At 46.8% G+C, this 26,704-nt stretch overlaps 1 protein-coding gene and 1 long non-coding RNA gene across 3 annotated transcripts in view; both read right to left on the reverse strand.

Annotated features, from left to right (window-relative positions):
- Nucleotides 1-6,573, reverse strand: part of LOC308315178 (protein NLRC3-like) — a gene marked incomplete at both ends in the record, with an annotated part of 102,185 nt that extends 95,612 nt beyond the window's left edge. Inside the window, 2 exons of the mRNA XM_080763018.1 lie at nt 6,162-6,278; nt 6,569-6,573. Coding sequence (XP_080619144.1) covers nt 6,162-6,278; nt 6,569-6,573 — 122 coding nt within the window. The remainder of the gene's footprint in view (nt 1-6,161; nt 6,279-6,568) is intronic.
- Nucleotides 6,574-9,731: 3,158 nt separating this feature from the next.
- Nucleotides 9,732-23,550, reverse strand: LOC308316266. 2 transcript variants are annotated; one of them, XR_013964140.1, is made up of 3 exons: nt 23,410-23,550; nt 22,539-22,652; nt 9,732-9,792 (listed from the first exon to the last, which is right to left on the reverse strand). It is a non-coding gene; the product is annotated as an uncharacterized lncRNA (long non-coding RNA). The 2 variants fall into 2 exon arrangements; XR_013964141.1 differs by lacking the exon at nt 9,732-9,792 and adding an exon at nt 12,183-12,292.
- Nucleotides 23,551-26,704: the final 3,154 nt, after the last annotated feature.

Consider the following 26,704-nt stretch of genomic DNA (forward strand, 5'->3'; position numbering starts at 1 on the left):
TGATTGAACCCTACAAACCCTCCCGCGCACTCAGATCAGCCAACGCAGGGAAGCTGGAAGTACCCTCACTAAAAACGCCGGGACACCGCTCCACACGTCCCAAACTCTTCTCCCTTCTGGCTCCAAAACTGTGGAATGCACTTCCCATTGCAGTCAGAACTGCAGCATCACTCCCAATCTTCCGCCGTAGTCTGAAAACCCACCTTTTCAGACTCCATCATGGCCCATAGCACTTACCCTACCCCCTTAGATTGTTAGGCGGCAGCAGAGTGATGAACCCAAAATGCAGAGTCACAGGAACGGTGTCTAATTCAAAGTATTTAATAAATCAAAATATCTTACAATGAAGATGAAACTCTGGAATCCAGGCATAAATCTTACAACAGTAGATTTCAGGAAAACAGGACAAAAACTCACACTAGAGCAGCACGTAGGAATCAAATCAGAAAATGTCCAAACTGTCAAAAACCAGGAACAACAGGAAAACCAGGAACATGCATCTGCTACAACAAATAATGAACTGACACTGAATGTTTGTCATGAGTCCAGTCTTATAGGGGGAAGGTTGATTGAGGAATTGTTCACAGGTGGAATGACGAGGGAGTTAGAAGCAGGTGAGTGAATGGGATGAAAATGAGGGAGTGGCCAGGGAGGTGACATGGTCTGTGGAGTGACAGATCATGACAGTACCCCCCCTCTCAAGGGACGGATCCCAGACGTCCCAAAACCTCAATGAGGAACGAGCAGGGTGGGTGGAGGGGGCCTGGAGGAGGGAAACTGAGGCAGGGCAAAGGGGATCTTCAGGTGGGCGGCCAGGACGACGGCCAGAGGCAAGTCTGGTGATCTCAGGGGGACGTCCAGGAGGATGGGCGGTGGCAGAACGAGCGCCATCGGGGGGACGGCCAGGACGCTGGGATGAGGCAGTGTCACCATCGGGAGGGCGGCCCGGAGGTCGAGACGTGGAGGCTGAGGAGGTGCAGTCAGGAGGGCGGCCTGGAGGCTGAGACGAGGCGGAGGACCGTGGAAGCGGAGCCGGGTATGCTGCAGGAGCTGGACGTGATGCTGCAGGCGGAGCAACAGGAGATGCTGCAGGCTCTGGGGCTGAAGCTGCAGACTCAGGAGGGAGGGCTGCAGACTCAGGAGACGACGCTGCAGACTCAGAAGCCGGGACCCAAGAGGCGAGCTGCAGCGGCGGGGCCTCAGAGGCGAGCTGCAGCGGCGGGGCTTCGGAGGCGAGCTGCAGCGGCGGGGCTTCGGAGGCGAGCTGCAGCGGCGGGGCCTCGGAGGCGAGCTGCAGCGGCGGGGCCTCGGAGGCGAGCTGCGGCGGCGGGGCCTCGGAGGCGAGCTGCAGCGGCGGGGCCTCAGAAAACGCTGCAGACGACGGGACCGCAGAGGAAGCTGCAGGCGGAGGCGACGCCGGGAATGCTGCAGGCTGAGGCGACGCCGGAGATGCTGCAGGTGGGACTGCAGGCGGAGGCGGAGCTGCAGGCGGGACTGCAGGCGGAGACGGAGCTGCAGGCGGGACTGCAGGCAGAGGCGGAGCTGCAGGTGGGACTGCAGGCAGAGGCGGAGCTGCAGGCGGGACTGCAGGCGGAGGCGGAGCTGCAGGCGGGACTGCAGGCAGAGGCGGAGCTGCAGGTGGGACTGCAGGCGGAGGCGGAGCTGCAGGCGGGACTGCAGGCGGAGCTGCAGGTGGAACTGCAGGTGGAGGAGGCAGAGCTGCAGGTGGAACTGCAGGCAGAGGTGGAGCTGCAGGTGGGACTGCAGGTGGAGGAGGCAGAGCTGCAGGTGGGACTGCAGGCAGAGGCGGAGCTGCAGGCGGGACTGCAGGCAGAGGCGGGGCTGCAGGCGGGACTGCAGGCAGAGGCGGGGCTGCAGGCGGGACTGCAGGCGGAGAACAGGAGGAGGATGCTGCAGACTCTGGAGACGGGACCCCAGAGGACGCTGCACACCCAGGAGACGAGGATGTTGGGACCCCAGAGACCACTGCACACCCAGGGGATGAGGAGGGTGCTGCAGATTCTGGAGATGGAGAGCCGGCAGACAGCAGCTGACGGAAGCAGCCGAACAAAAAGCCCAGGGCCAGAGCTTCCATAACGTCAGACTGACGCCGGTCACCACTGGAGTTGACTGCCAAGGGCTCTGGCAGGTCACCGGCTGAAAGGGCTGTTGAGGGTGCAGAGGGCGCAGGCAGGACACCTAGGGAGATGGCCGGCAAGGGCTCTGGCAGGTCAGCAGGAGGTACAGTCGGTGAGGGTGCAGAGGGCGCAGGCAGGTCACCAATGGAGGCCACCGGGGAGGGCTCGTGGATGCCGGGCAGCACAGCACTCAGTGGAGTGCTGGGCAGGCTGGGTGGTGGAGGAGACAAAGTCACTGGGGGCGAGGAACAGGGGTCAGGTAGCTGAAAAACACCCCCGGGGTCCCGCTGCCGTAGTGCAGGCCCGTGACGGGGCTGCACCGCTGCAGGCGGGAGTGCAGCAGGGCGTGAAGGGGCTGCAGGCGGGACTGCAGCAGGACGTGACAGGGCTACAGGCGGGACTGCAGCAGGACGTGACAGGGCTGTCCGGGTGGGCTTGGTGGCTGGGAGACCCCGGGAGACATCCCCCCGCTTGTTGACACAACGGGGACCTCCCCGAGCCAGGCGGGTGCCATAATACGGATTTGTGGCATGAAGTTGTTCTGAAAGAACTTCTTCACTGCCTCGAAAATGGGGAAAAAAATCCATATAGTGGTTCTTCTGCTGATTAGCATCAGGGCTAGTGGGATGCAAACTCAACACTCCAACCCTAATGGAGTGGGTAGATGGCTGAGGAGTATGTGGTAGTGAGCTGGTTTCAAAGTTCTTAAGCCTCCCACAAACTACCACAAAATGGGGAACAAAATGGCTCACCCATGGCCTCTCTGTAAACCACTGCTGCTGGATTGAAATCTCCCTTCGAATTTCAGCACGCAGGTTAGGAGGAGAGGCCACCAGACGATTCACCACACTTTCAAAAATCAACACCTTCTTTGTTAAAAGTAGTAACTCTGCTGGGTTCATGATTATGGTCAGTTCATACTGTTAGGCGGCAGCAGAGTGATGAACCCAAAATGCAGAGTCACAGGAACGGTGTCTAATTCAAAGTATTTAATAAATCAAAATATCTTACAATGAAGAAAGAAGAAACTCTGGAATCCAGGCATAAATCTTACAACAGTAGATTTCAGGAAAACAGGACAAAAACTCACACTAGAGCAGCACGTAGGAATCAAATCAGAAAATGTCCAAACTGTCAAAAACCAGGAACAACAGGAAAACCAGGAACATGCATCTGCTACAACAAATAATGAACTGACACTGAATGTTTGTCATGAGTCCAGTCTTATAGGGGGAAGGTTGATTGAGGAATTGTTCACAGGTGGAATGACGAGGGAGTTAGAAGCAGGTGAGTGAATGGGATGAAAATGAGGGAGTGGCCAGGGAGGTGACATGGTCTGTGGAGTGACAGATCATGACATAGATATCATTTCTGTAGACTTAGATAGCATTTGATACAGACTTATAGCATGTTATGTAGAATTGCATTGTATATAGTCATAGCACGCCATAGTACATATGTATAGCATATTAGTATATATGTATAGTTTATATGTATAGTTTCATTATAGATATTCCACTGTTATTTTCTTAGCTTATGCATGTTTCATGATAAATGCTTTTATGTGATGTATTCCCATGCTTTTGTTCTTGCTTAATGTAAATCGCTCTGGATTAAGAGCGTCTGCTAAATGCCTAAATTGTAAATTGTGTGTGTGTGTGTGTGAGAGAGAGAGAGAGAGAGAGAGAGAGAGAGAGAGAGAGAGAGAGAGAGAGAGAGAGAGAGAGAGAAGAGAGCCCCCCTCCCCACTCGGCTCGGACAACCAGGTGATAGCGATATTGATTATTACAATGAATACAAACAAACACACTATAGTTCACTTGAACAATGTTGTGGTAACTGACTACGGTATTACAGTGGGTGTACAGTCAGCCTGCGGCTGAGAGGGGAAGAAAGAAAGGGAAGAGAACAGTAGTCGCGCTGCGGGGCTCAGGGCTCTACTCAGAGCGGGCAGACAGGGTTGTTGGTGTCCGGGGGAACGTGGGACTCGAGTCCGAAATTTGCACTTGTGCTGCAGTTCCCCTAAAAAACCCACGCCAACCTCAATTGCATTCTTTCGGGCGGGAGTTTCGGGCGAAAAAATATATTTTTTCAATTACATTTATAACCAATATGACGCTAAATGTACCGTCAAAAACGCTAGCCTGACCTAGTAGCCACTTGTTGCTAGCGCCGTAGCCCATCGCGAACGCTTTCAAACTGTTTCAGTCAGACCACGTGATGTACTGTACCACCCATATTAATTTCAGGGCATGTCATTGGACCTTTAACACATTCCGACCAGGATTACTGCATGTTTTGCCTACCCTAGGACACGGGGAGAACATGTGAGGGTACCTACCCTAGGGGACACGGGGAGAACATGTGAGGGTACCTACCCTAGGGGACACGGGGAGAACATGCGAGGGTACTGTGGGGTCTCGCTAGCTACACCCCGCGATGGTAAGTGCGTTGCCAGGGCAACCAGACACGCTGTCAGACAGAAGACGCCTCGGGCAGCTGGGCCCGCCCTCGGCCTCGTAGTAGGGAATGTCTACGTGCCAAACCTCCCCCTCCGCCAGATTGAGACGATTGAACGACCACACCCAAATCAGCCATCGGCCACACCCACAGTATAAAAGGAAGATTCAGTTCTGAGTCTGACAGCGGCTGGTTCACACACACGCTCACGGAGGCACGCACAGCAAATACCGTCGGGGGGTAAGAAGACACACACTTCCACCACCAGCCATTCATGTGTGTGTATATTCCTGCATGTGTTGCCTGTCACTCTCCTCTCAGCACAGGCTCTTAGGAACGGTCCAGGAAACGACAGAGCGACGGAGAGTATCGGACTGTACGATTAAAACAATAAAGGAACAGGAGTTCCATTTCCACACATCTCGCTGCGGGAGGAAGGCAGCCCCGCCACAGCGACGGTGACGCTGAAACCTCTATAATAAAGGTCGGAAAGAAACCTGTTATTATCAATATTATATTGAGCACTGTCTGGCATACAGTCGCTCATTTGATTTGCCGAGAACGGCCTGAAGATTTATGCTCTATCGGAGCTGAACCCCCGCTATCGGGAGAGAAGACCCGCTACAGTTAAAGATAAAGACTGATGACGTCACCCGAAGCAAGGGAACCCCGCCCCGTCTATCGTGTTAAACAGAGCCCTCCAGTGAGGAGCGTGCTATCAGAGACTGTATATACTGAATTGAAATCTAATGCTCTGTTCTCATCCTCCTCCTCCAGGCTGAGGAAAACGCCTGTGGAACAGACATTTGTGTGGAATATAATTTGCCCAGAAACCTACTGGGGGTTTCTCCTTCTGCCTGTAATATAATTTCCTTGTTGATGAAATAGAATGCTGTTGAAACTGCTGCAATTCCCTGTCCCGCCTGGTCCTTGGTCACAGAGATTCCACAGTACCTACCCTAGGGACACGGGGAGAACATGTGAGGGTACCTACCCTAGGGACACGGGGAGAACATGTGAGGGTACCTACCCTAGGGGTCACTGGGAGAACATGTGAGGGTACCTACCCTAGGGTACACGGGGAGAACATGTGAGGGTACCAACCCTAGGGGACACGGGGAGAACATGTGAGGGTACCTACCCTAGGGGAAACAGGAGAACATACAAACTCGCCCACAGCGGGAATCGAAGCCAGGATCTTCTAGCTGTGAGGCGACAACACTACAGACTGTGCCACCTCTTGTTTTATTTTTGATAAAGATTTTAAAACTCTCTTCTTCCAAATTCCAATCATCGCCACGGTCAAATCCTACCTCCCCTAAAAACAGCTGGAGATGGTTATCCATGCTTTGATTTAATCAAGAATAGATTATTGCAACTCTTTGTATATTGGCATCGACCAGGCATCACTCAGGCGTTTACAGCTAGTGCAGAACACAGCTGCCCGCCATCTCACCGTCAGTATAAAATATGTTATAGTGTATATTGTATAGTGTTATAGTGTATATTGTATAGTGTTACAGTGTTATAGTGTTGTATATATTTATAGGAGGGTTGACATACTGTGAATCAGGAGGTCCAGGTTCGTTACTGAAGTCAGGAGGATTTCCTGGTTTAGACCAGTCACTCTTCACAGACAGAAGGCTGGGAGTTGGAGACTCTGCTCTGTGGTGGACACTTCTGGAATCATACAGACAGAAAAAACAATACATAAACAATAGAGACAGTGAATAATACTACTAGAAATAATACTAAGTAAATAACAGACAGTAATTAGCATAACAGTAGCTTGTATTCCATGTAGTACAAACGGTGCAATGGAATGATTTGCCCAAGGAGATAAAGACAACACACTTAAAACACTTAAAACTTAGGTCAGGATTGAGATGGCGTTTTTAGAATCCTGAATGGGTCTGTTGAATTGAGCAATTTTAACAGTTATCTCTTTCACACATTCCGACTAGGATTACTGCATGTTTTTGTGAGGCTACCTACCCTAGGGGTCACGGGGAGAACATGTGAGGGTACCTACCCTAGGGGACACGGGGAGAACATGTGAGGGTACCTACCCTAGGGGACACGGGGAGAACATGTGAGGGTACCTACCCTAGGGGTCACAGGGAGAACATGTGAGGGTACCTACCCTAGGGGTCACAGGGAGAACATGTGAGGGTAGCTACCCTAGGGGACACGGGAGAACATGTGAGGGTACTATACCCTAGGGGAAACGGGGAGAACATACAAACTCCACACAGAAAGGCCCTTTCGCCAACCCCGCCTCGGGTATGGGCATTGATGACGCAGAGGAGAGAACATGCCCCCAGCGCCCACAGCGGGAATCGAACCCAGGATCTTCTAGCTGTGAGGCGCCACCCTACCGACTGTGCCACTGTCCCCTCTCTTGGTTTTATTTTTGATAAAGATTTTAAACTTAATAAACAATCAGCTCCGTTGTTAAAACTCTCTTCTTCCAAATTCCAATCATCGCCACGGTCAAATCCTACCTCCCCTAAAAACAGCTGGAGATGGTTATCCATGCTTTGATTTCATCAAGAATAGATTATTGCAACTCTTTGTATATTGGCATCGACCAGGCATCACTCAGGCGTTTACAGCTAGTGCAGAACACAGCTGCCCGCCATCTCACCGTCAGTATAAAATATGTTATAGTGTATATTGTATAGTGTTATAGTGTATATTGTATAGTGTTACAGTGTAAATAGTGTTGTATATATTTATCGGAGGGTTGACATACTGTGAATCAGGAGGTCCAGGTTCGTTACTGAAGTCAGGAGGATTTCCTGGTTTAGACCAGTCACTCTTCACAGACAGAAGGCTGGGAGTTGGAGACTCTGCTCTGTGGTGGACATTTCTGGAATCATACAGACAGAAAAAACAATACATAAACAATAGAGACAGTGAATAATACTACTAGAAATAATACTAAGTAAATAACAGACAGTAATTAGCATAACAGTAGCTTGTATTCCATGTAGTACAAACGGTGCAATGGAATGATTTGCCCAAGGAGATAAAGACAACACACTTAAAACACTTAAAACTTAGGTCAGGATTGAGATGGCGTTTTTAGAATCCTGAATGGGTCTGTTGAATTGCGCAATTGTAACAGTTATCTCTTTCACACATTCCGACCAGGATTACTGCATGTTTTTGTGAGGCTACCTACCCTAGGGGTCACGGGGAGAACATGTGAGGGTACCTACCCTAGGGGACACGGGGAGAACATGTGAGGGTACCTACCCTAGGGGACACGGGGAGAACATGTGAGGGTACCTATACCCTAGGGGACACGGGGAGAACATGTGAGGGTACCTACCCTAGGGGACACGGGGAGAACATGTGAGGGTACTATACCCTAGGGGAAAGGGGGAGAACATACAAACTCCACACAGAAAGGCCCTTTCGCTAACCCCGCCTCGGGTATGGGCATTGATGACGCAGAGGAGAGAGCACGCCCCCAGCGCCCACAGTGGGAATCGAACCCAGGATCTTCTAGCTGTGAGGCGACAACACTACCGACTGTGCCACTGTCCCCCCTCTTGGTTTTATTTTTGATAAAGATTTTAAACTTAAAAAACAAATCAGCTCCGTCGTTAAAACGCTCTTCTTCCAAATTCCAATCATCGCCACGGTCAAATCCTACCTCCCCCTAAAAACAGCTGGAGATGGTTATCCATGCTTTGATTTCATCAAGAATAGATTATTGCAACTCTTTGTATATTGGCATCGACCAGGCATCACTCAGGCGTTTACAGCTAGTGCAGAACACAGCTGCCCGCCATCTCACCGTCAGTATAAAATATGTTATAGTGTATATTGTATAGTGTTATAGTGTATATTGTATAGTGTTACAGTGTAAATAGTGTTGTATATATTTATCGGAGGGTTGACATACTGTGAATCAGGAGGTCCAGGTTCGTTACTGAAGTCAGGAGGATTTCCTGGTTTAGACCAGTCACTCTTCACAGACAGAAGGCTGGGAGTTGGAGACTCTGCTCTGTGGTGGACATTTCTGGAATCATACAGACAGAAAAAACAATACATAAACAATAGAGACAGTGAATAATACTACTAGAAATAATACTAAGTAAATAACAGACAGTAATTAGCATAACAGTAGCTTGTATTCCATGTAGTACAAACGGTGCAATGGAATGATTTGCCCAAGGAGATAAAGACAACACACTTAAAACACTTAAAACTTAGGTCAGGATTGAGATGGCGTTTTTAGAATCCTGAATGGGTCTGTTGAATTGCGCAATTGTAACAGTTATCTCTTTCACACATTCCGACCAGGATTACTGCATGTTTTTGTGAGGCTACCTACCCTAGGGGTCACGGGGAGAACATGTGAGGGTACCTACCCTAGGGGACACGGGGAGAACATGTGAGGGTACCTACCCTAGGGGACACGGGGAGAACATGTGAGGGTACCTATACCCTAGGGGACACGGGGAGAACATGTGAGGGTACCTACCCTAGGGGACACGGGGAGAACATGTGAGGGTACTATACCCTAGGGGAAAGGGGGAGAACATACAAACTCCACACAGAAAGGCCCTTTCGCTAACCCCGCCTCGGGTATGGGCATTGATGACGCAGAGGAGAGAGCACGCCCCCAGCGCCCACAGTGGGAATCGAACCCAGGATCTTCTAGCTGTGAGGCGACAACACTACCGACTGTGCCACTGTCCCCCCTCTTGGTTTTATTTTTGATAAAGATTTTAAACTTAAAAAACAAATCAGCTTCGTCGTTAAAACGCTCTTCTTCCAAATTCCAATCATCGCCACGGTCAAATCCTACCTCCCCCTAAAAACAGCTGGAGATGGTTATCCATGCTTTGATTTCATCAAGAATAGATTATTGCAACTCTTTGTATATTGGCATCGACCAGGCATCACTCAGGCGTTTACAGCTAGTGCAGAACACAGCTGCCCGCCATCTCACCGTCAGTATAAAATATGTTATAGTGTATATTGTATAGTGTTATAGTGTATATTGTATAGTGTTACAGTGTAAATAGTGTTGTATATATTTATCGGAGGGTTGACATACTGTGAATCAGGAGGTCCAGGTTCGTTACTGAAGTCAGGAGGATTTCCTGGTTTAGACCAGTCACTCTTCACAGACAGAAGGCTGGGAGTTGGAGACTCTGCTCTGTGGTGGACATTTCTGGAATCATACAGACAGAAAAAACAATACATAAACAATAGAGACAGTGAATAATACTACTAGAAATAATACTAAGTAAATAACAGACAGTAATTAGCATAACAGTAGCTTGTATTCCATGTAGTACAAACGGTGCAATGGAATGATTTGCCCAAGGAGATAAAGACAACACACTTAAAACACTTAAAACTTAGGTCAGGATTGAGATGGCGTTTTTAGAATCCTGAATGGGTCTGTTGAATTGAGCAATTGTAACAGTTATCTCTTTCACACATTCCGACCAGGATTACTGCATGTTTTTGTGAGGCTACCTACCCTAGGGGTCACTTGGAGAACATGTGAGGGTACCTACCCTAGGGGTCACGGGGAGAACATGTGAGGGTACCTACCCTAGGGGACACGGGGAGAACATGTGAGGGTACCTACCCTAGGGGACACGGGGAGAACATATGAGGGTACCTATACCCTAGGGGACACGGGGAGAACATGTGAGGGTACTATACCCTAGGGGACACGGGGAGAACATGTGAGGGTACCTACCCTAGGGGACACGGGGAGAACATGTGAGGGTACTATACCCTAGGGGAAAGAGGGAGAACATACAAACTCCACACAGAAAGGCCCTTTCGCTAACCCCGCCTCGGGTATGGGCAGTGATGACGCAGAGGAGGGAACACGCCCCCAGCGCCCACAGCGGGAATCGAACCCAGGATCTTCTAGCTGTGAGGCGACAACACTACCGACTGTGCCACTGTCCCCCCTCTTGGTTTTATTTTTGATAAAGATTTTAAACTTAAAAAACAAATCAGCTCCGTCGTTAAAACGCTCTTCTTCCAAATTCCAATCATCGCCACGGTCAAATCCTACCTCCCCTAAAAACAGCTGGAGATGGTTATCCATGCTTTGATTTCATCATGAATAGATTATTGCAACTCTGTATATTGGCATCGACCAGGCATCACTCAGGCGTTTACAGCTAGTGCAGAACACAGCTTCCCGCCATCTCACCGTCAGTAAAAAATATGTTATAGTGTATATTGTATAGTGTTATAGTGTATATTGTATAGTGTTACAGTGTTATAGTGTTATATATATTTATAGGAGGGTTGACATACTGTGAATCAGGAGGTCCAGGTTCGTTACTGAAGTCAGGAGGATTTCCTGGTTTAGACCAGTCACTCTTCACAGACAGAAGGCTGGGAGTTGGAGACTCTGCTCTGTGGTGGACACTTCTGGAATCATACAGACAGAAAAAACAATACATAAACAATAGAGACAGTGAATAATACTACTAGAAATAATACTAAGTAAATAACAGACAGTAATTAGCATAACAGTAGCTTGTATTCCATGTAGTACAAACGGTGCAATGGAATGATTTGCCCAAGGAGATAAAGACAAACACACTTAAAACACTTAAAACTTAGGTCAGGATTGAGATGGCGTTTTTAGAATCCTGAATGGGTCTGTTGAATTGAGCAATTTTAACAGTTATCTCTTTCACACATTCCGACCAGGATTACTGCATGTTTTTGTGAGGCTATCTACCCTAGGGGTCACGGGGAGAACATGTGAGGGTACCTACCCTAGAGGACACGGGGAGAACATGCGAGGGTACCTACCCTAGGGGACACGGGGAGAACATGTGAGGGTACCTACCCTAGAGGACACGGGGAGAACATGTGAGGGTACCTACCCTAGGGGTCACGGGGAGAACATGTGAGGGTACCTATACCCTAGGGGTCACGGGGAGAACATGTGAGGGTACCTACCCTAGGGGACACGGGGAGAACATGTGAGGGTACCTACCCTAGGGGACACGTGAGAACATGTGAGGGTACTATACCCTAGGGGAAACGGGGAGAACATACAAACTCCACACAGAAAGGCCCTTTCGTCAACCCCGCCTCGGGTATGGGCATTGATGACGCAGAGGAGAGAACACGCCCCCAGCGCCCACAGCGGGAATCGAACCCAGGATCTTCTAGCTGTGAGGCGACAACACTACCGACTGTGCCACTGTCCCCCCTCTTGGTTTTATTTTTGATAAAGATTTTAAACTTAATAAACAATCAGCTCCGTCGTTAAAACTCTTCTTCCAAATTCCAATCATCGCCACGGTCAAATCCTACCTCCCCTAAAAACAGCTGGAGATGGTTATCCATGCTTTGATTTCATCAAGAATAGATTATTGCAACTCTTTGTATATTGGCATCGACCAGGCATCACTCAGGCGTTTACAGCTAGTGCAGAACACAGCTGCCCGCCATCTCACCGTCAGTATAAAATATGTTATAGTGTATATTGTACAGTGTTATAGTGTATATTGTATAGTGTTACAGTGTAAATAGTGTTGTATATATTTATAGGAGGGTTGACATACTGTGAATCAGGAGGTCCAGGTTCGTTACTGAAGTCAGGAGGATTTCCTGGTTTAGACCAGTCACTCTTCACAGACAGAAGGCTGGGAGTTGGAGACTCTGCTCTGTGGTGGACACTTCTGGAATCATACAGACAGAAATAACAATACATAAACAATAGAGACAGTGAATAATACTACTAGGAATAATACTAAGTAAATAACAGACAGTAATTAGCATAACAGTAGCTTGTATTCCATGTAGTACAAACGGTGCAATGGAATGATTTGCCCAAGGAGATAAAGACAACACACTTAAAACACTTAAAACTTAGGTCAGGATTGAGATGGCGTTTTTAGAATCCTGAATGGGTCTGTTGAATTGCGCAATTGTAACAGTTATCTCTTTCACACATTCTGACCAGGATTACTGCATGTTTTTGTGAGGCTACCTACCCTAGGGGTCACGGGGAGAACATGTGAGGGTACCTACCCTAGGGGACACGGGGAGAACATGTGAGGGTACTATACCCTAGGGGAAACGGGGAGAACATACAAACTCCACACAGAAGGGCCCTTTCGCTAACCCCACCTCGGGTATGGGCATTGATGACGCAGAGGAGAGAACATGCCCCCAGCGCCCACAGCGGGAATCGAACCCAGCATCTTCTAGCTGTGAGGCGACAACACTACCGACTGTGCCACTGTCCCCCCTCTTGGTTTTATTTTCGATAAAGATTTTAAACTTAAAAAACAAATCAGCTCCGTCGTTAAAACTCTTCTTCCAAATTCCAATCATCGCCACGGTCAAATCCTACCTCCCCTAAAAACAGCTGGAGATGGTTATCCATGCTTTGATTTCATCAAGAATAGATTATTGCAACTCTTTGTATATTGGCATCGACCAGGCATCACTCAGGCGTTTACAGCTAGTGCAGAACACAGCTGCCCGTGAAGAGATGGATGGGAGAGGGAGGGACTGAGAGTCAGGAGACCAAATTATTAATCCTGGCCCCAGGACAATGCATGAGTTAAAAATCACACCCATGTGAACTGAGGTGCTCTTGTCATTATATATCATCATACGTCATATTTGGTGGACATTTGATCTAATCTCTTTCATTCTCAATAGCAAATATTGAGACCTGTGGGGACAAGCTGTAGCAAAAAAGGGAAGGGAAAATGTTTATGGTGGACTGAATAAATTGGCATACAAAGTAAATTTTAAGTGCAATGTGTTAAAAAAGAAAAACGAGGCTTTCTCCATGGTCTGAAAAATAAGTTTCATATTTTATTGTTAAACCTTAACCCGGCATGTGATGAACTCTGCAGTGCTCAGTGCTCAGAAATGCAATGTCTTAATGCCACGGTTAGGTATGCACGTGACTAATGCACTGAAATGGAGATGTTTACAAGTGTAAATTGGTCTACTGAGTTATACTGTTTTATTAATACAATGTATTGCGTGATATATATTGTCTGTGCTCCTTACATTTTGGGTAGGTGCTCCAAATGTTTTGCTAGTGCTACTAACTTTTTAATTTGGGAGCACTGGTGCTACCAAGAAAAGTTAATTTCGAGCCCTGGGTTCACAGACATGCCGGTCTGACAGACAGACAGCAATCACTAGGGCTAATTAGCCCTCTAAAAAAATAGAAGTCCACATTATGGCATCAGTGCAATTCGGCCAGTCATAGTTTTAAGCCAGATCACCTTAATTCATTATAATATGGGCAAGAGCAACTGTGTAGGCTGTAGGCTACTACATTGATCTCATCATGAGATCAATCAAGTTTGGTGCCAAATGTCCCACGAATCATTTTAATATGACGACGTCATATGAAATGAACCTGCACTTACATCTGATATATAGGCCTATAGGTGTCCATGATCAGAACACATCCATTCTGCATTCAGACAGATGACAGTGAGATGATATCAATCTAAAAGACGGATGAATCAATGCAGCTCTGATTTAAAAAAGAAATCGGATATCTATTTTACCTCTGCTATATTTTTCATCCATGATTCAGTGTCAGTCTCTCTCCGCCTATTTATGGTTTTTGCTCTCTTACCTGATAAAACGTGAACCTAGTGTGTCCTTGAACAAACTAAAGCTAAGAATAAGAATGACAAAAGAGTTTCTGTTGCTCTTCAATTAATAAAACGGTGGCATAGTCCCAGGTTTATTCACTCAATAGGGTAGGTTGTACAACATTGATACCTTTCACACTTTAAATAGTGCACCTCAAATAATTAATGGTTGTATGTCTTATAAAGTAATAACGATAAAGAATATTCTATTGCCAAAATACTGTGTGGCTGATTCAGCCTTGGTCACAATTACACCAGCTTCCCTGAATAACACGGGACCTAATCGTAGCTTGAGAGGACGGATAAATACGATATCATTACACATCTCCTTTACACCTGTGCGTACATTTTCGTTGTGAATGATGACCAGGGTGTACTATATTGTATAGTGTTATAGGTCCTCATTCACAACGGAAATGTACGCACAGGTGTAAATGAGATACGTAATATCCTACCTCTCAAGCTACGATTAGGTCCCGTGTTATTCAGGGAAACTGGTGTAATCACTTTGTGTGGATCGCCGGATTTACCCGTTCCGCATTTTTACCAAGCGATTCGCCTTGTGTCGCCTGGTTTGATGGAACATCCACGCCCATTCCACACCATATAAGGCAACAGGAAATATCAAAATACGTCATCATAGCCTGCACAGATCAAGTTATACAACAGTGAACCGCGATGAGCTTGTAGAGCAGTTAATTTTGACAGGCAGGTCTCTGCACGGACAGATCTTCAAGCAAACAGCGCGAGTTATATGTAGGGCTATATAATTATAAACAAAACTTGCCAACTTGGCACGCATTGCTTCAATCCTTGTTAAATAAGTTCATAAATTATGTTAATAAGTTAACTGATGTTACAGTTACTTTCACTGTTTCACATAATGAGAAAGAAGTTAATTTGTACAGTTCACCACACGACCAAATACTATATTAAAACTCGCCAATGATAAAAGCCCTTACTGATGAATTGCCATGCACTGCAGGGTTATAAAATATGATCATTTTCCTTTGGCCTATTTGATTTATTGATTACTGGGGTGATTGATTCCCTGCCCTGCACTGTCAGATTTGGAAACACAGGACATATTTAATCCACCGGACCATGCGGTTTTGGTTATTTTTTTCTTTTCTTTTTTTTTCTTTTGGGATTAATCCGTTTTTGCACTATATTTCATCCGATCCAACATCAAGCCTGATCAAGGTAAGAGTTGGATATATTCTGTGTGCCACTGGGGCGTCCGCATGTGACCAATATACATTATTATAAAAAAAGGCCTACTGCAGGCATTACTATACACTAAACAACGTGAGATTTGTACAATGCAGATATAAGTGCATGTTCTTATTATAGCCTAATTGTGAGTTTGTTTCTTAACATGCAGCCGATCCACAAGCTCACAACGCGTTGCACTGTGTGATAGATTGTACTCGGTGTTCCATTAAGAGTACTGCACGAACTGTTGTGTGATCGACTGCTCATGCCTGTTGGATTCATTCTGATATGCTACCCAGTAAACTGGACCTGCTACTATTATACTCCAGTGTGTTTGTCTCTTATTATAAAGAACCCAACTCACAAACTATAACATGGTGTTAGAAGTGGCTGGATCTTCACTCGATGCACATGCCGATCTCACAGAGAGTCATAAAGACCAAGCGGATCTGCGGGACGAGTGAGGAACAACTGTTTGTTGTTGTAAACGCTAGCCTAGCATTAGCATCTGGAGACTGGGCAGCTAAAACTCCCGCAACGAGATGGAGCAGCTCAAACCACCGTCGTCTCTGCTACTAACTGGAAACCTGGCTGAAAATTGGCGAAGGTGGGAACAGCGTTTTCAACTATATATGACAGCCACTGGAGCTATTGAAAAGGATGAGAAAATTAAAGTTGCCATACTGTTACACACTGTTGGTGAAGATGCTTTGGATGTGTTCAACACGTTCACTTTTGATGCGGGTGATGATGAGAAAATGGACACAATCCTCAAGGCATTTGAAACATATTGCAGCCCACAGAAAAATGTTGTTTTTGAAAGATACCAGTTCTGGTCTCATGCCATGGCAGAGGGGATGCCAGTGGACAAGTTTGTCACAGAACTGCGCCAGAAGAGCAAGAGCTGTGAGTTTGGAATAACTGACACTGACATGATAAGGGATAAACTGGTGTTCAGCTTGAATAATGCTTCTCTAAAAGAAAGGCTACTGAGGGAAAAAGATTTAACCCTTGAGAAGGCAGTAACCTTGTGCAGAGCGTCGGAAGCTGCGAGGAGCCAGATGCAAGCCATGACAACACATGCCGTGGGTGAGTCACATGTGCAAGCCATGAATAGAGCCCCAGCTCACACAGAGAGGGGGAAATTCTACAATGACAGGAAGACAGAAAAGAGAAACAGAGAGTGGAGTGCCTGCAACAAGTGTGGGAGAACACATGAACCACGCCAGTGTCCCGCTTATGGTGCGGCATGCCACAAGTGTAACAAGCAGAACCATTTTGCGAAGATGTGTGCCTCACCAGCTGACAGGACGGGCACACCACCTAACAGAACACTGACAAGACGTAGTGTCCATGACCTGGAGACTGAGGTAGATGTGGACTCGCTGTTTATAGGTACTGTTGCGTGTGTGGAAGTGAATGCAGTCACTAAAAGCAAAGACACCGCATGGTACACTATGGCCAGTCTTATGGATGTCCCGGTCAAGGTCAAAATTGACACATGGGCGGATGGTAATGTGCTGCCTATGTCCATTGTTGAGACACTTCCAGGTCGTATTCAGCTACAGCCCACAAGAACAGCGCTGGTGGCTTATGGAGGGACCCGTCTGAAGCCCGAAGGGACTGTGTCACTGGTGTGTGAAACGGCGAAGGCTAAAGCCAAGCTTGATTTCTACGTGATCAACCAGTCAGCCGTGCCAATCATGGGCAGAGAGGCGAGTGAGGAACTGCGGCTTGTCAAAAGAATCGATGCACTTGAGAAGAGACCTCCAGCACCTAAAGCGGAGCCGAGGAGAACGCCAGCCACAAAAGAGGAGTTGCTGGAGATGTTTCCAACGGTTTTCACTGGGCTGGGTGAGTTCCCGGGTGTGCATCACATACACATTGACCCAGCAGTTACACCTGTGGTACATGGGTGCAGGAAGATTCCTCTTGCTGTCATGGACAGGCTGAAGGTCACACTGCGACACCTAGTGGACGTGGATGTAATAACCCCTGTAAATGACCCAACAGAATGGGTGAGCAGTTTGATGATCACAGAGAAGAAGAACGGATCACTGAGGGTGTGCTTGGACCCCCGTGACCTCAACAAGGCCATAAAGAGGCAACATTACTCCATTCCCACTCCAGAAGATGTCCGCTGCAAGCTAGCAGGGAAATCCATTTTCACCATTCTGGATGAGAAGGATGGATATTGGCAGGTGAAACTGGACGAGCCGTCATCTGAGCTGTGTACGTTCAACACACCATGGGGCCGGTACCGCTTTAAGAGACTGCCATTTGGCATTAAATCAGCCAGTGAAGTGTTTCAGCAGAAGAACTGTGAGACCTTTGGCAACATTGAAGGCGTAAATATCATAGCAGATGACATGATAATCGCTGCATCATCAGACAGAGAGCATGCTGAAATCCTCCAGCAAGTCATGGAGAGGGCACAAGCTGCAAATGTCAAGTTCAACAAGGACAAAGTCCAGTTCAAAGTCAACACAGTGAGATACATGGGCCACATTATCACCCCAGAGGGCGTTAAGCCGGATGACGCAAAGGTGACAGCCATCGCCAACATGCCGGCACCAGAAGACAAGCAAGGCGTACAGAGACTGTTGGGCATGACAAGATACTTGGCCCAATACATTCCGGGGGAGGCTACGATAACGGCCCCTCTGCGACAGCTGCTGAAGAAGGATGCTGCGTGGCAGTGGGCCCACGAACATGATGCAGCTCTGGAAAGCCTGAAGGTTGCTCTGATTCGAGCCCCGAGTCTCAAGTTCTATGACCAGCACAAGCTCTTGACAATCCAGGCAGATGCATCAAAGGATGGACTGAGGGCGTGTCTTCTGCAGGAAGGCTGCCCGCTGAGCTATGCCTCCCGGGCACTGTCAGACACAGAGCAAAACTATGCTCAAATTGAAAAGGAACTGTTGGCGATTGTGTTTGCGGCCAAGCGGTTCCACCAGTACATATATGGGAAGACAGTTTCTGTGCAGTCGGATCATAAGCCCCTTGAGGTCATCTTTAAGAAGCATCTGAGCAAAGCACCGGCCAGACTACAGCGGATGCTTCTCCAGTTGCAGTGCTATGATCTTGAGATTACATACACCCCAGGAAAGGACATGCATGTTGCCGACACGCTCTCCCGGGCGGTTGTGAAAGGCCAAGTTGATGACCTCACTGAGAACCTGTTCGAGGAGAAAGTGGTGTACGCGATAGAGGCCACAGATGCTTTGAGTGAAAACATGCTCAAGCACCTCCAGGACGCGACTGCGGCAGACAAGGTATTACAGGCAGTATTACAAGCACACCAGAAGGGCTGGCCACAGAGAAGACAACGCTGCGACGGCATATTACACCAATACTGGCCGATGCGTCACACAGTGAGCATCAAAGATGGCGTCGTAATGACAGCAGACAAGATCATCATTCCTCAAAGCATGAGAGGAGTCATCATGGATAAATTGCACCTGGCGCACCAAGGCGTCCAGCGAATGAAAGCCCATGCCAGGAAGGTCCTGTACTGGCCAGGAATGGGCCAAGACATAGAGAAGAAGGTAGAAATGTGTGCCACATGTCAACAAATGCAGCCACAAAACCAAAGAGAACCTCTCCAGTCACATGTGGTACCAGAACTGCCATGGTCGAAACTGGGGACTGACATATTTGAGCTGCATGGACAATCCTATTTCGTGATTGTAGACTACTTGACTAAGTATCCGGAAGTGCTCAACCTGCCGGACAAGACTGCCCACTCAGTCATACAAAGGATGAAGTCGGTCTTTGCCAGACATGGGATCCCCAAAGAGTTGGTGAGTGATCATGTTCCTTTTGCAAGCTTTGAGATGCAGAGGTTTGCTGCTGAATGGGGCATCAAGCTCACACACTCTAGTCCCGGATACCCACAGTCCAATGGACTTGCAGAGAATATGGTCAAAACTGTGAAACGTGCGCTGAAGAAAGCAGCAACAACAGGGATTGACCAACATCTGGTTTTGCTGTCACTGAGGAACACACCGGTGACAGGCCTAGATGTCTCCCCAGCACAGATGTTGATGGGACGTGTCCTGAGAAGCCTGCTGCCGTGCACTAGCGCAGTGTTGCAACCACCCCAAGAGGCATCCACGACAGACTCAGGCACCTGCAGACACTACAATGTCGGAACCAAGCCGCTTCCTGAGCTGGCTCCTGGAGCTGCGGTCCACATGAAGACGAGGCAAGGCTGGAAGCCTGCTGTCGTATTGAGCAAGAGAGCAGAGCCACGCTCTTACAGTGTGGAATCTCCGGCAGGCGTGATCTTCAGGAGGAACAGACGTCATCTGAGGACCATTCATCCGAGCCTGCTTGGAGATGCTGATGCTGAGTACGTCGACCAGCCAGAGACTCTGCGGGACGTGCCACCTACCCCTGAGGCCCAGCAGGACCGGGCTGACCGGTCCGGCGCGAGCGACTCCGCTACACGCTGCACCAGATCGGGGAGGGCCGTCGTTCCACCTGTAAGGTACAGGGACTATGTCCTGAGCCAACGCTGAAGGTTGTGCTCCGCCGGTGGGCCATGTTCTGGAACCTCTGGCCCCATACAAGACACCGACCCGCTTACATACACGTATAGTTAATACAAGAGACTCACACTTTTACCATAGCTAGAGATGCTTTGCACTGAATTTTGTTTTTGTTTTTTTTGTGTTTATTGTTCTGCTAACTAAAAAAAAAAAAAAAAAGGAGGAAAAGTAAGAAAGTGGAATAACTGTTCTGATAGGAATTTGAATGTGAACTTCTTTGCTATCTTGTTCAGCATTAACAAAGTTAAGCTTCTCCTTAAGAAAGGGGGATGTGATAGATTGTACTCGGTGTTCCATTAAGAGTACTGCACGAACTGTTGTGTGATCGACTGCTCATGCCTGTTGGATTCATTCTGATATGCTACCCAGTAAACTGGACCTGCTACTATTATACTCCAGTGTGTTTGTCTCTTATTATAAAGAACCCAACTCACAAACTATAACACACTGCGAGTAGGCTAGAAGGCTGCTGAGATCGTGAGCCGCATATATATCCTAATAAATAAATAAAAAGGCTCGGGCTTGCAGTTTCTGTATGGGACTCTAGGCTAACTTCATTGACCAATGCCTCTAGAATGCATGCATATACAGTAGGCATACTGCATATGCATGACAGATATATAAGTGATACTTGGCTTTTATATACGCTATCATTTTTTATGTGCTGACCAATGTTGGGGACACATGCCTACATATTTTATCTGAGATTTGGGAACTTTTTGTATGCCCTTTACACCACCCTGGAGCTGACACGGATATCAGCAGAGTTTCCGTCCAACCAACGTCACCGTCAAGTTCACGGAGATGGCCATGAATTCCCACGAAATGTGGGAATCCACGTAAATGCCTGTCCACTCAAGCTCTGCTCACGATATTAGCATAAACGCCGTTGTGAATGAGGACCATATAGTGTGTATATTGTATAATGTTATACGTCGTCATTCACAAAGGCGTTTACGCTGATAACGTTACGTAACGTGAGCTTAACGTGAGCGGACAGGCATTCATTCGGAATTCATGGATATCTCTGTGAACTTGACGGTGACGTTGGTTGGTCCGAAACTCCGCAAAAACCTCTCACTATGGCGTAGAAGGCATACGCTTGCGTATATTTATTCAGAAGGCTTTAGTCTTCATGCTTAATCAATAAATGGTTCCCAAATCTCAGATAAAATATGTAGGCATGTGTCCCCAACTTTGTTCAGCACAAAGAAATGATAGCCTATATATAAAAGCCGAGTGCACTTGTATGCACTTGTATGCCTAAATGCATGCATTCTAGAGGCAAGTTAGCCTAAAGTCCCATACAGAAACTGCCCCTGCAAGCCCGACACCTTTTTATTTATATATTAGGATATTTCTAGCATGCGCGATTGTGCTGCTCACTTGACAACTTTCTACTCGCAGTGCAACGCGTTGTGAGCTTGTAGATCGGCTCTCGCTGACTCACGCTGCATGTTAAAAAACATACACTTATCTGCATTCTGCACTGTACGGATCCAACGTTGTTTAGTGTAGTAATGCCTGCAGTAGGCCTATTTAAATTGTTTTGTTATGGAGCTCCTTTGAGTCAGTCTGACTGTGTGTGTGTGTGTGTGTGTGTGTGTGTGGGGGGGGGGGGACATCATGCAATGAACCTGCACTGACGAAGAGGATCTGACAAAGAGGATATAGGCTACCCGCCGTACTGTATATGGTTGAACATTTAAATAGCTATATGCCTACCTGTCCATGATCAGAACAAATCCATTCTCCACATGGCATTCAGACAGATGACAGTGAGATGATATTAATCTATTCCCCGCATGAATCAATGCAGCTCTGATAAAAAAAAGTATCAGATATCTATTTTACTTCTGCAGGCGAGTGTGCAATTGTTCTTTTTTATATAACCCTGCAGTGCATTCATCAGTAAGGGCTTTTATCATTGCCGAGTTGTAATATAGCATTTGGTCGTGTGCTGAACAGTACAAATTAACTTCTTTCTCATTATGTGAAAGTAACTAACATCAGTTAACTATTAACGTTCTGACATTTAACAAGGGGTGAAGCAATGCGTGCCAAGTTGGCAAGTTTCGTTTATAATTATATACAACTCACGCTGTTTGCTTGAAGATCTGTCCGTGCAGAGACCCTCCTGTCAAAATTAACTGCTCTACAAGCTCATCGCGTCTGTTGTATATAATTTAAAGTTTGGGAATCCTCTGTGCAGGCTATGATGACGTATTTCGAGATTTCCTGTTGCCTTATATGGTGTAGAATGGGCGTGGATGTTCCAACTAACCAAGCGACACCAGGCGAATCGCTTGGGAAAAATGCCGAAAGGATACACTCAGCGATCCGCACAAATGAAGTGATTAAACCACGCAGGTTCCCTGAATATCACGGGAGCAAATCGCAGCTTGATCGGACGGATAAATACGATATCATTACGCATCTGTTTACGCATCAGTTACGCTGTGGCGTATTTCTCCTTTGTGAATGAGGAGAGGACCATAGTGTGTTGTACAGGAGGATTCACATACTGTGTGTGTGGAGGTCCAGGTTCATTACTGAAGTCATGAGGAAGTCCTGTAGACATGTCACTCTTCATAGACATGTAGCTGGGTGTTGGAGACTCTGCTCTGCGGTACAGACTTCTGGAATCATAACATTGTTTGTGTGAATGACATTGTCAATTCTTTTTTTTTATTCGTGTTATTGTTACATTTCATTTTATTTATACAAGGGTAACATCTTTTAGTTTCCTCTCACAACATTGCAGCGAAAAGAAAACTAAAATTGCAAAAAACATTATATAAATTGTTATGTTGTGGTTTTACTAGGCATGTAAAATACTGTAGTTACAGGGCCTGGCCAAGAGGGGGCACAAGTACACCAGATTAGGACTAGGCAGTCAGTAGGAGGCAGAGCCATATAGATTAATCTTAAATCCCTTTATTAGTACAACATAAACATTACAGAGACTTTAGTTGTCACTGTACAATACTTACTAAATATACAATACAATAACGGGTGATAGTTTAAACATGGCTTTTTGCATACTGTACATATTACTGTTCACATACTATACATGCACACAAGCAGCCAGCCTGTCTACTGAACACCACACTGATTTGTACCACTTCATTCACAAACTGCACACACAGTAACTTACAATCTGTAGATTAACTTTGAACAGGATTGATACAACATTATTAGATGTTACGTCTTGTTTTTGTCATTCATGTAACTTATTAGCATGAGATCACATAGTTGTATTATAGTGTTGTGTATATAATGCTGCTGCATTGTCTGAAGGAAGCCAAGTTTTACTCTTATGTACCTGTAGTGTACACAAGATGGAAGAATAAAGTACAGCATTGAACCTTGAATTGTATAGGAGGATTCACATACGTTGTATCTGGAGGTCCAGGTTCATTACTGAAGTCAGGAGGTTCATGACTCTTCATAGACACAGATGGAGGCCCTGCTCTGTGGATGTGATGTTTGTCAGCTCCTTCCTCCTCTCTCTCCTCACACCGACTCATCTTTGGTCTTCAGGAAACCTGTCAAGATTACAGTCACAATACACCATGAGGAAACAGTCAATGCTGGCCTAGTCCAGGCGCACGCCACATAATGCCACATAATAGGCTCTTATTGTCACGTCAGCTCGTCGCTTGTTCGAGTCCCGTTCATGACGACCTTTGCTGCATGTCTCTCCCCTTCTCTCTCTCCCTCTTTCCTGTCTGTCTTCACTGTAACTATCAGCAAAGGCACAAAAGCCAAAAACTAATCTTAAAAAAAAGAGAGGAAATGTTTGCTGTATACATAATGCGCGTGCGCACACACACACACACACACACACACACACACACACACACACACACACACACACACACACACACACACACACACACACACACACATCATGTATATTAGCAGTAGGCGTGGTGTAGGAACAGTAGGAGAGTAAAGCATGGTGTGTAGGAACAGTAGGAGAGTAAAGCATGGTGGTGTAGGAACAGTAGGAGAGTAAAGCATGGTGGTGGAACAGTAGGAGAGTAAAGCATGGTGGTGTAGGAACAGTACTCACTCACCCACGCATGCACGCACGCACACGCGCACTCACGCACAGGCGCTTTCTGTCACTGAGGCATGCATCACCATAGTTGTGAGGTGATGCACAAAAGATGTCATGTGACAACATTTCACATGCAACCGGTTGTAACATAACACCACCTGTGTGTGTGTGTGTGTGTGTGTGTGTGTGTGTGTGTGTGTGTGTGTGTGTGTGTGTGTGTGTGTGTGTGTGTGTGTGTGTGTGTGTGTGTGTGTGTGTGTGTGTGTGTGTGTGTGTGTGTGCGCACACACACACACACACACACACACAGATACAGGGCACTAGGACAACAAAGCACCTTGATGTGCTTTGACCTTTGTCCAAAAACTTATGGTCATAAAGGTGATATCACTTTGTATATAATCCTCCCTACTATAGAGTGCACTGACCATATAAGGTGTTCCTTATATGTCCCCAGTTAACCCCTGGGGTAAAAAAAACTTTAGATCCAGCCTTCATCCAATCCTTGGTGCACGTGCCGTTGGCCTGTTGCACGTCCCACCACTGTAGAGCGTGCGCATGTGCACTAGGGTTTAATATTTTCCCGGATTTGGCTCATTTTAATTCCCGGGAATTTGCAGACCTTTTCCCGGGCTCCCGCGGGAATTCCCGTCAGAAAAATAACAAAAGAGAAGGGAAAGAAAGTGCCCACCAAAATGCATTTATATGTATAGATACTTCATATGTTCAATAGAATATAATATTTCTTGGTTGAAAACTTTTTATTTGAAGGAAATATGAACATATAGCCTGCAATAAAATAATGATATAAGCCTACTACGCTATTCAGAAAACGTGACACTTAAGGAGTTTGCACTAATGTGACTGTCGAAGCACGGGGGGTGGGGGGGAATAAACGACCTCACATCTTTCTTTCACATTTAGGTATAGGTCTTTCACCCTTTGAGCAGTGGTGCTGGGCCTGGGTCCCCTTCTCCACTGCAGATAATTTGATCATCCCGCTTTGTACTTTATGAAAAGTCCGATTGGGTGTTAAAATAGCCAGCACGGCCAGTGCGCAGCACAGCACACTGATGATTAGTGATTATTAGAGAGAGAGAGAGAGAGAGAGAGAGAGAGAGAGAGAGGGAGAGAGAGAGGGGGGGGGGGCTGCGTGCTGGTGGTTACTATATAAAACAAATTGTAGCCTATACTCATCTTAGTTTGTGTTCCGTTTCACATTATTGCTGACTGCTGAGTGACGCACACATGCAGGCAAAAGCCAAAAGGGGTTTAGAAGTGATAATGTCCATCACAGGGAAAGGAAACTCCTCGCTCCGTCTGTAAAACCCTCCTTTTAATACTCAATGGGTAAAACACACTTCTCAGTTCTCACAGAGACTGATTAGGCTAAATGATTGACAAGTGCAGCAGCTTTGTCAATCTTTTGTTTTTGCCAACGGCTGATTGGTCTGGCTTATTAGCCAGGCTAGCAGCTTTGGGAGCGTGCCTGAAGATGTCCAACACAGTTCTGGAGAGAGTGACTCTGTGCTTTGCCTGTCCAGCGCAGACAGGAAATTATACGTTCTCCTCAGACATTCATTATTTTGCTAAAGTGTATAATAAGCTCTGTATCTGGTTAATTGCGGGAGGATGCAGGATTCGCGGAGTCCCGCTGATTTTATCTTGACCGCCCGTGTCCGCCCGCAGGCATTTAAATACCGCCCGTGCCAACAACATTTACGTTGGGTCCCGCTGACTCCCCGTTACAGCCCAGTGTGATCCATAATTCCATATCAAACATGTTTGAAAATGATGGGAGGGTTCAGATTGGACATTTGAGCACTCATAGATCAGCTGGGGAAAGAACGTGCACTGTGTGAAAACTCCTTAGTGTAATTTCTAACAAGAAAAAACAACACCTCCGGGATGACGGGTCCCGAAGAAATTTTCGGTCGGGAATTTGCGTGCCCTATAACCCTCTCTCTCTCTCTCTCTCCCTTCCTCCCCCCCTCTCTCTCTCCCTTCCGGGCATTAAACCCTAATGTGCACATCATATTACCTGGGTGGACCAGGTTTTTTTCTAAATCACCAAAATCACTGAAGGCTCCTTTAAGCAATGTGAGAAATAAGAGAGGGAGAGGGGGGGAAGGGAGAGAGAGAGGGGGGGAGGAAGGGAGAGAGAGAGAGAGAGAGAGAGAGAGGGGGGAGGGAGAGAGAGAGAGAGGGAGAGAGGGGGGGGGGGGGGAGAGGGGGGAGGGGGAGAGCCCCCAGAGTTGTTTATCATTATGATTGGGTGTGTCTGGAACCCTATGGCGAAAACGAGTGGACTTTTGACATTTTTGACAAACGTGGTGTCTATTTTAAACACATTGAAATGCTCTAATATATGATTACATCTATCTAGAACACTCTAATATACACCTTCCTTTTGATACAGATAGGAGTATTAAATAATGAATGCACAGAATCTCTGTACGTGCATATACACGTCCATCTAGTAGACGTATCTCGAAAATCGTCCAACCGACCAACTTTAAACTCAGCATGTGCGTTGCTGCTGACTCCAGGTACATGTTTATGTCCGATGTCGAGTTGATTGGATAGGTAGTTGTCCAGAACCACCTACAGTATGTACGCCCAATC

Source organism: Protomyctophum bolini (assembly GCF_963924005.1).
Source record: "Protomyctophum bolini genome assembly, chromosome: 5".
Lineage (NCBI taxonomy): Eukaryota > Metazoa > Chordata > Actinopteri > Myctophiformes > Myctophidae > Protomyctophum > Protomyctophum bolini.